We start from the raw sequence: 10,510 nt of genomic DNA on the forward strand, positions 1-10,510 counted from the left end.
ATTTTACCGACCCTAGCCGAACCTGCTCATTGTGACCTCCCAGGAACTGTGACATTAAGTGACTAGAGCACTGGGATGTGTCTAGAATAAGCAGGAGTGCTGGAGACAGCCAGAGATGCCCTCATGTTAGGCAAAGAGCTTTAAGTTGTCTGCATTGCTTCTGTGGAGCTTTAACCACTGATTTATTGGACATGGCCTTTATAAATCAGAGGCTCTCATGGACGGAATCTTTAAATTAGAAGGAAAGAATTGATGTCGTTTTCTGAGTTCTGGGTTAAAAATTAAATGTATTGAATATTTTGATCAGTTTCTATTTTGTTTTTAGTATTTCATCCCTCTAGAAAAGCTGACTGAAGTGATAGATGTGGTTCTCACAATTCCTAGATAGTAGAGGTTGAGTTCCAGAGGAAATATATGTATTACAATACATGGCCCTTTAAAAGGCAGGTTGGAGATACTGTAGAAGCTAAAAGGGATTTGCTTCACAGCAAGGAATGTGATGACTCCCTGCTCCTGTTTCCCAGCGCCAGCTCGCAGGTTTGCTGTTTGAGTTGGGATGCACCACCTCAGCCCTGCAGATATTTGAGAAGCTGGAGATGTGGGAGGACGTGGTCATTTGCTATGAGAGGGCTGGGCAGCACGGGAAGGTAGGTGAATGACAGCCGTGCCTTTGGTGGTGAGGCCGTCTTCCTCCGCTTGTCCCCCTTGCTCTCTAGAGAGACCCTTCCGACAGCATTTGCTTACATTCCTTGTTTAAGTAACGTAAGACTTTTTAATGTTTTCTCTGATTTATGCTGTACAGCATATTTTCTGTGTTCATAAAAGAGAAAAGCAGCCTGGAGTTGATATGATATTTGGCATTTAAGAAAGAATAATAAAAACTTTGAAGGCACTGCACATTTTGATTTGTTTTTCTATTGATTCTTCTATAGCACAGCTTTGAAGTAAAATAGAAGGAATTTATTTTAATTATCTTTGGGGTATCTGATGATTAGAGGCTGTAGACATGAGGGAGATTATCTAGGAGTTTTGAGTCTGTGTGAGAAAGTCTGTGTGACCCCTGCTGAGGCAGAAGCATTATTAAGTGTGTGATACATATTTAATTCCACTCTCAAATTGAGTCAACAGAGAAAATGTTACAATATTTGCATCTGTTATTAATCTGTTGTTTCTTCTCCTTATAAGTGAACCACATTTTAAGACTCATGTCTCTACATTGTGCGTAGTTATAAAACTGAACACATTGAAATCATATGTTAATTAAAACTATTTTTATTTTATGTGCATGGGTGTCTTGCCTGTATATATGTATATGCACCATATGTGTGCTTCGTGCCCACAGAGGCCAGAGTGGATGTCAGATCGTCTGGAACTGGAGTTACAAATGGTTGTGTATCACTGTGTGGGTGCTGAGAACAGAGCTGAGGCCCTCTGCAACAACAGCATGTGCTTTAATTGCTGAGTCAGCACTGCAGGCCCTGCTTGTGACTTCTGATTGCACTTTACTGAATAGAGCGTGCAACAGAGTGAAATCCTCAAGTTGGTTTTTATTCTCACTTTTACCTTTTCCATTGTTATGAAGAAGAGAAACAGGGGTTAAAGTACATGGGTTTCTCTTTTGTTTCTTTTCTTTTTTGTTGTTGTTTTTTTCCTCTCTCTCTTCTTAACTGTATGTATGTATGTATGTATGTATGTATGTATGTATTTATTTTTTGGAATTTTACATCATGCAGTCCAGTCCCACTCATCTCTCTGTCCCTTTGTATCTGGCCTCTGCCCTTGCAACCTCCCCCCCCCCCCCAAAAGAAGAAAACAAAACACCTCTCCCAAACAAAAACAAACAAACAACAAAGCATCTCACCATAGAAGTTCCAGTGTGTCCTAGTGTACACCCTTTTATCCAGACATCTTCACTTGCAAATGTTCATTGCATCGAGTTGTTGGTCTAGTTCAAGGTGTCTAGCTTCTTCTAAGACTCCACTATCAATACTGGATCCTCTGTTGTTGCCCTGTGTCATGGGGATCCTGCAGCTTTGGATCTGCAGGACCAGCTCCTTCAGGATCCAACTGTTCATAGATGGGGTAGATGCTGGGGTAGGCCAACTCAAAGCCCTGGATCTGGGCCTAGGTAGTAGCTGAGTTGGTCAGTCCACCATCCCTCCTGCACCTACACCATCAAGGCCTGTTCTCCGCAACAGCCCATTTAGCTCTCCCATTGCTGCACTATGGGGGTGGGGCAGCTCTCCTGCTCTCATGCCTTTGAGGAGGGCTCACCCAGGCCCTTGCCACGAGGGCCATCTCTACTGTGTTGTCCAGGTGAGGTTCAGGGCCCAGCTCTCCCAAGTGCTGAAGCTGGCAAGGGGTGGGTCCGACTCTGCACAGCCCTTGGATGTCAACATAGTCTCAAGCAGCAGCCCAGACCAGGCATGTCCACATGGCCTTTGGTGGCAACATGGGCCATGGACACAGATCCCTGCTATAACAGGGACACTTACCCAGACACTGTGGCCTATGTGGTGGGCGGGCCTCTGGGTATCTTCTGCTCGCCAGTACCTGAGGTGCCACAAGGTTTTTTTTATATATCTTCCTTTTTTTTTTTTTTTTGGTTTTTCGAGACAGGGTTGTTTCTCTGTGTAGCCCTGGCTGTCCTGGAACTCACTCTGTAGACCAGGCTGGCCTCGAACTCAGAAATCTGCCTGCTTCTGCCTCCCAAGTGCTGGGATTAAAGGCATGCGCCATCAGTGCCCGGCTTTATATATCTTCCTAAGTGTGTATATTATAAGAACTGTGACAGGACTGGAGAGATGGTTCAGTGGTTAAGAGCACTGACTGCTCTTCCAGAGGTCCTGAGTTCAATTCTCAGTAACTACATGATGACTCACATCCATCTGTAATGGGATCTAATGACCTCTTCTAGTGTGTCTGAAGATAGCTACAGTGTACTCATAAATATAAAATAAATAATTCTTTAAAAAAAAAACTGTGACATGTATGTCTTTCATGAATTGATCAATAGTAGTGAAGTTCTTTGAGTTGTCCAGTGTAGTGTGGAACCAGCAGTGTTACCAGGAGATTCATGGTCTCTTTCATATGCTTTAATATTGCAGATAAAACAACTTAAGATGGAGCTAACATATTGGCTCTGCAGGTAAAAACATGTGCGTTCCTTCACCCAGGAACTGATGGAAACAGATATGGAGACCCACAGCCAAACATTAGGCAGAGCTCAGGGAATATTGCTGTAAAGGGGGAGGAAAAGTTGAAGGAGCTAGAGGGGTCGGTCAGAACACCCCAAGAAAATCCACAGAACCTAACCTGGGTTCATAGTAGCTCACCAACCAGGAAACCTGCATGGGACTGACCTAGGATATGTACAGTTGTATAGCATATGTACAGTTGTATAGCTTAGTCTCTTGTAGGACACCAACAGTAGAGGCAGGGACTGTCTCTGACTCTGTTGGCTGCCTTTCCACCTACTGGGTGCCTCATCTAGCCTTAATAGGGAGGATTGCCTAATCTTACTGTAACTTGATGAGCCATGGCTGGTTGATATCCTTGGGAGGCCTGCTCTTTTCTGAGGAGAAGAGGAGGGGTGGATGGGAGGAGGGGAGGAAGAGAGAAGGGACAGGGAGGAGAGGAGGGATGTAAAAACCAAATAAGCAAGCAAGCAAACAACAGCAACGAAACCACCATGCAAGCCTGGCAATATGGGTTCCATCCTTGAACCTAGGTAAGCTAATGCCATAAAGTCCTGTGACCTCCTCAAGCATACTCATGCACACATGTAATGTAGGCTTGGGTTTTTCATAACTTACTTTAGGGTTCTTAAATGCTTCAATCTCCCTTCTAGCCCACCTGCCAGAGGTAGGAGAAAAGAAAGGCTAATAGGAAATAGGGGTCGTGGAACTGTTTAGAAGGAGTTCTTTGTGAGAGATCCCAATCTTTGTTGTCAGAATATTAGCCACTCCTGTCCAAAACATCAAACATGAATCAGTAGCGACAATCCAGTCTAATTGGCAAATACTAAACACAAATTAGTAGTGGTGGCTGGATCCAGAAGATACTACAAGGCTCTACTGAATCAGCACAAGTCTGAGGAAGCAGCAAGAAGCTGCTGGAATATCACAAGTTCTTTGGTGAGTTACTCTCTATACAGTCACGGCAAGTGAAGAACAGCACCACAGAGCAAGATGAGCCAGTGCAAGACTAGCAAAGACTAGCAAAGTGGAGCAAGGTGAACCAATGCAAGAGCTTTGTCACATTGTCTGTGGGGATTATATTCTTTCGAATCATCATACATCCTTTCACGTGTCTGCTTCAGCAAGATATCCTCTCACCGGTGTCTGCTTAGTAAGAAACCAGAAATTTCCACTTCAATGTATAGGAAATATCAACAAAGAATTTAAAATAGACTCAGAGAAATATTCAAGGACAATTTTATTGGAGTTTGAAAAGAACAACAACAGGAGAGGAAAACTGGAGATTTTAACAGGTGTTGGGGGAAAGTGTAAAAAAGAAAACGTTAGGTGTTTTGAGTTTGAGGTCAAGAAAACAGACTGGCTCAGGAATTGAAGTCCGTTACCAGCTGCAGGTGGGGTTGTGAGTAGGGGTTAGAGAGAGTCAGAATGCCTGCAGGGTCAGGACAGAGGAACATTAGGATTTTGGCCACTGTCTGGAAAGGGAAATAGAGAGAATGTGAAAAGTTGTACTTAGAATTCAAAACAACAGCTTAGAAATAAAAAGTTATACTTAGAACAGCAGTGGACTTAGCTGGGAGTCAGCAGCAGCCACGTTGGCTTTGTGTATGTGCATATGCGCATGTGTGCAGTGGTGGGGTGGAGGACTTCTGGAGTATACAGGTAGTATCTCATTAAGGAGGCGGGTCTCATTGTGCCAGCATTCCCTCAGTGTATCGCGTGTGTTCTCATCTTCTGACTGCAGACTGTTCGTAAAGCAGCATTTTCTCCGTAGAGGCTACTCCTGTCATCTGCTTCAAAGGTGTAGACCACTGCCTAAAGACCATGATGTGTGTGTCACGTCATGTCACCATGTTTGTACTTATGTGACACCCACTCTTGGGTAAAGGCAATTGTATGATCGGAAGTTGACATAGGTCAGCATCCTGTCCCAAATGGTGTCTGTGAAGCAGCTAGCTGCACACAGCCCTTTGCATTACTGTCTCAGCACAGTTTCCTTTCCAGTAGGACTGAGGGTTTGCTGTAAGGCTATATAATATTTTGATCCCAGAAAAGAATTCCATTGCTACCCACTCATTCCCTTCTTCTGTATATCAGCAGAAGGCTTCCCTTTATGATTCACCTCACATCATAGAGCTGTCACTGATTATTCAAGCAGCGTGACTTGATGATGAAGGGCACCTTCTCTGACAGCGGCCTGACCCGGATACTCACTTGCTTGCATGCCACTTTGTGATGTGGGGCAAGTGACTTTATCTGCCCTGTCTCAGTTTCCTTGTTTAGAAGCACATACTCTGCCTGGTTTCCAGGTTTCCCCATGGTAGTGTGTGCTTCCAGATGGTTGCTTATCTTGTTGTGCTACATTCGAGTCTGCTGTGGTTCTGAGACATGTACCTGTTCATATTTTGGTAGCTTTGAAATGGGAACTTCAGCTAACAGTCAGTGAGATCTTCCAATCTCACTCAGTCAGGTGACCCATATTTGGGTCTGTGCATGCTTGTTATGGGACACCATGTTGTTACTTCAACAGTGTCAGTGTGACATTTGTAGGATTCACTTGGCACTTAAAATGAAAAGATTCCAGTATTGTTTGGCACTGAATCAAAAACAAAATAAAACAAAAAGAATAATGTAAGTAGAGTAATAAATTGGGAATTGATAAAATAAACATTTTCTATTGGTAAAATTGTCATAATTTCACTAACATTTCTTTAAAAGTAACATCAAAGTGTTTTGTGGGGGTTAAAAGGGAAAGATACTCAAAAGTAGATAGGTTTGTTGGTACATGCCTTTGATTCCCACCCTTGAGAGGAAGAGACAGGTGGATCTATGTGAGTTCAAGGCTAGCCTGGGGTACATAGTAAGAACTTGTTTAAAAACAATTAAAAGAGCCGGGCGGTGGTGGCGCACGCCTTTAATCCCAGCACTTGGGAGGCAGAGACAGGCGGATTTCTGAGTTCGAGGCCAGCCTGGTCTACAGAGTGAGTTCCAGAACAGCCAGAACTACACAGAGAAACCCTGTCTCAAAAAAACCAAAAAAAAAAAAAAAAACAAAAAAAAAACAAAAAAACAATTAAAAGTAGATTAAGCCTTGTATTATTCTAAGCTATATAAAGAGAGGCCACCATAGATAATGCCCAGCAATGTACTTAAGGCAGAAAGAATTAATCAAACTTTACTGAATAGGGAAAAAATTGAAGCATTTTCCTCTTTAAGAATTTGTCTTATGATTGATAGCATCTCAAGTTTAATCAAATATAGAATGTATTCTTCAAAACCTTATTTTTTTTTAGCATCTATTGTTTCAGATGTTTGTTTAAAGAAGGAATGAATGGAAAGATGAATATTTTGGTTTCCAGTCTCATCATTCCTTACTGTGTAATTCTTTAACATTGGTTAACAGATAAATAAGAGTTCGTGTAGAAAATATGGTCACTATTGAAATGGTAGGTTTGTTAAAAATTATGGTAATTATTTTATGTGAATGTTTGTTTTTCCTGCATGTGTATCTGTGCACCATGTACATATCCAGAGTCTGTAGAGGCCAGTGAGGGCAACAGATCCCTTGGAACTGGAGTTAGAGACAGTTGTAAGGCACCATGTGGGTGCTGGGAATCAAACCCAGGTTTTCCTGAAGAGCAGCCTAACTACTACACCATCTCTCTAGACACTGAAGTAGTAGTTTTTTAGAAAAAAATTTTGAGGTTTTTTTGTTTGTTTTAAGAAAATTAAGCAAGTTGGTGAATCATAAATATCCAAAGCATGTTTTGAAATATTAGTTTAATTAATTATTTCCAGAAAGTATGGAAAGCTGAGATGCCCTAACTGGAGGAAAACACTACAGGAAGGAGTTGATGCTCCCCCTGATCGCTGTAATATTATTATAAGATTTCTTTTTGTTCTTGTGAGAGTTATCTTAGAGTAATGATAGATGCCTCTCTTTCTAAATATTAGTGGAGATGTACATATTTTTAGAAATGTAGTTATTTTGTTGTAAAGTTCTGTGACTTATAGCCTGCCCCCAAAATCTTGATTTTTAAAGGTTGAGTTTAACAAAGAAGTCCTCTTTCTTTTCTCTTTTAAAGAATCATTTGCTTTGCCTTTATGAATGCATGTTTTGCTTACATGTATATGTGTGCACTATGTGTGTGCACCTATATGTGTGTGCACCTAGTGCCCATGGAGTCAAAGGAGAGTATTTGATCCCTGGGAACTGGAGTTACAGATGGTCATTAGCTTCTTTGTGGGTGTTGGGCATGGAAACCATGTCCTCTGCACAAGCAGCAGGAGCCCTTAACTGCTGATCCATCATCCTTCAGGTCCCGTACCTCCCATCTTTCTGTTATATTTTCAGATGATTTTAACCATAGACCCTAAAAACTATTGCTTCAAGTTGGAAGCAAATGTTTTATGTCTGGAACAGCTGAGCTTCTGGGGCTTGGCCATGTGCCAGTGGTTTTCACTGACTTTTGATTTCACTGGATTTCTGAAATATTAATCCTTGCATTTTATGCTTAATGGAATGATTTATTTTAAAAGGCTAATTTAGAGATATGACTGAATCTAATGATTGTTGTGATGGTCATGTTTACATCTTACCCTGGTAGGTTCTCAGACTTTCTAGTTTAGACTACTGCTTGCTAACAACTTTACAATTTCATGGCCATTGGCGAAACATCTAAGATTAATTTTGGTTGACCCTGGGATCAGAAGTGGCTCTCATCTGTTAGCATTAATTTTTCAGTTATTTGGCTCGATTGTTAGACTTTTTTCTAGTTGATGGCAAAATCTCATTTTGTTGAGTAAAGCTGGTTTGGTCTCTAACTAAGCAACAAAGACAGAGCTGGCATCCCTCGGTGGAGCGAGGATAGAGAGTGAGCGTTGGGGAGGACAGGCAGCCAGGTCTGCCTGAGGTCACATAGCTGTGTCTTGATTATGCTACATTTTCAAATTGCTGTCCCCATGGACTCTTACCATTTTGTTTTAAGTTGCAAGTAAATTCGTTGCTTTAAAGACAGCTGAATATGCAGGGCAGTGGTGGCACACCCCTTTAATCCCAGCGCTTGGGAGGCAGAGACAGGTGGATTTCTGAGTTCGAGGCCAGCCTGGTCTACAGAGTGAGTTCCAGGACAGCCAGAGCTACACAGAGAAACCCTGTGTTGAAAAACAAAACAAAACAAAACAAAGCAGCTGAATGTTTTTAGTAATCAGTGTAGTTTTTATGAGGGGCAGGGTTATGTCTTCTAAGATAAAAGTTCTTCCTTTATGGGACTTTGAGTTTCTTGTAAGTTCTTTGCCAGAGCAGTGTTCCTAGGCTGTATCTGTCCATGAGTGTCCCAGCCATCAGTAACTTCCCTTTTGTCTCTAGGATGGAGAGTGAATGCTTGCTGCTGCTTCATGTTTTGCATGGCCTCATCCCTCACAGTCTCCTGTCCATGTCATTCCCCCGGTTCCAGGAAGATGAAGCCCCCCTAGTTACCTGACTTGGTGTGTGGCCTCCGTTCAAGGCACAAGTTTGTGCTTTTGTTTCTTAGCTAACGACCTAATGCTTGTCACCCTTAGCTAACTCTTGTTTACTCTTTGGGTCTCCTTCCAGTGTTTATAGTGTCTGAACTCTACCTTCTCTCTGGATCTATATTGCTCTCCTATTAACGCCTCAGCACCCAGGACTACTCTGATATCCCTCTAACTGGCTCATTTCCCCTGGGCTATTTAATCTATGTTGTTTAGAGCTGTGTCCCCAGACACCATAGACCCCACATAACAAGTAGCTGAAAATGTACTAGGAAGCAAAGACCCCAGTAGAACCCTCCTTATGGATGACAGATGGCAAAACACCTGCTACCATCCTGCTTTGTTCTCAGTAGTGAGATTCCTGTCTCCTCCACCCTCCCTTCTGTGGGAACCTTTAGACTCTCCAGTTTTCACGCAGTAACTGTAAGGACACCATAGTTTGTTGTTAGATAATGCAGTTCCTAACCATGTCTCATGGATTATTCTTTACACGATGTAATCATCACATGCTACTCATAAGAAACTACAAAATATGAACTACTACCTTTGTCATTTTATTGGTTAACATTGGTAAGTGGCAAATTTTGTCTTCCAAGGGCTGACCTCATTCCCTATAAAGCCTGTCCTTCTTTCCCCACACCTGCCTGCCTTCATGGAGATTAGATTTTTAAGCTAAACCCCGTGGAGGCACAATCATTGAAAATGCTCCACAGCTGGGTAACGCAAGTAGGAGGTGAGCAGCTAATCGGATAACGAGGCCTGTTTTAAATTACCCTGTTTTATCTTGGACTTGCAGTGTTTGTGTTGGCAAGTACATTTTGAGAAATCCCAAGCCAGAGCCTGGTGTTGTCACACACGTAAATGCAAGAAGCAGTTAGTGAGGAGCTGGCCCTGAGCACGTGGCTCAGACGCACCACACAGGTCGTGAGGCTGGGTGGGTCCAGCCAGGCATGGGGACTCTGCGCTTTGCGCCTCTTGGTTATTGCTCATGTGTGACTACCAGGAGGAAGCTGTCCTGCTAGGAGCATTGCCCTGGGAAGAAGAGACGGGGCTTCAGCGCTATCCTAGCTCCGCCCCAGGCATTCTTCTTGCTCATGTCAGGGGTGCAGAGCGCTTTCCCACCAAGTAGGGCTTATGTCTGAGAGCTAACCTCTCCTCAAGGAAATCAGCCTGTGCTTGTTCTCTGCTTAGGGCTTTGGGGAAGCCTGGGGTTAGAGGAAACCATTGTGTGAGTCTGTTCACATGTGCACTGTTAGAGCTGGACACATGCTTGGTTCTTTTCAACTCAAGCCTGTTGCCAGAAGGCCAGATCTTTTTGTTTTCATTTTTAGTTAAAAAATGTGCTTATATATGTGTATCTGGTGTATTCCTGTATGTGCCAGAAGGGGATATCAGTTCCCCTGGAGTTGCAGGCAGTTGTGAGCTGCCTGCTGTGGGTACTTGGAGCTATACTCTAGTCGTCTGTAAGAGCAAATGATCCTAACTGAGCCACCTCTCCAGCTCCTTAGTGATACCATCTTAAGCTCTTGGCCTGACTCTTTCCACCTGCTTGGATGAACTGGCTTGGTTGTTAGGCCTGTCTGCCATTTTGATAGTCCTCAGGGTGCTCTTTCCATTCATAACCACTGAGTCCACGTGCTCGTCTCTGCCTCCTCATTTTTGTTGTGAGAACTTGCCATAGTTGTTTGTCTGTCAGTTCCCTTTGCTTGCGTGCTGGCCGGATGAGGGCTGCCCTTGTCCCACACTAGTACTTTAATCCCTTCTGTTAGTCTACAGCAATCAACATACAGCTCACAGCC

General features: G+C 43.0%; 1 protein-coding gene across 1 annotated transcript in view; it reads left to right on the top strand.

The window, feature by feature from the left end:
- Positions 1-524: 524 nt before the first annotated feature.
- The window catches only part of Ttc27 (tetratricopeptide repeat domain 27), a gene marked incomplete at its 5' end in the record, with an annotated part of 78,795 nt that continues 68,809 nt past the window's right edge, over positions 525-10,510 (top strand). Inside the window, one exon of the mRNA XM_028773440.1 lies at positions 525-647. Coding sequence (XP_028629273.1) covers positions 525-647 — 123 coding nt within the window. The remainder of the gene's footprint in view (positions 648-10,510) is intronic.

This window comes from Grammomys surdaster, unplaced genomic scaffold (genome assembly GCF_004785775.1).
Source record: "Grammomys surdaster isolate TR1022 unplaced genomic scaffold, NIH_TR_1.0 227, whole genome shotgun sequence".
Taxonomy (NCBI): domain Eukaryota; kingdom Metazoa; phylum Chordata; class Mammalia; order Rodentia; family Muridae; genus Grammomys; species Grammomys surdaster.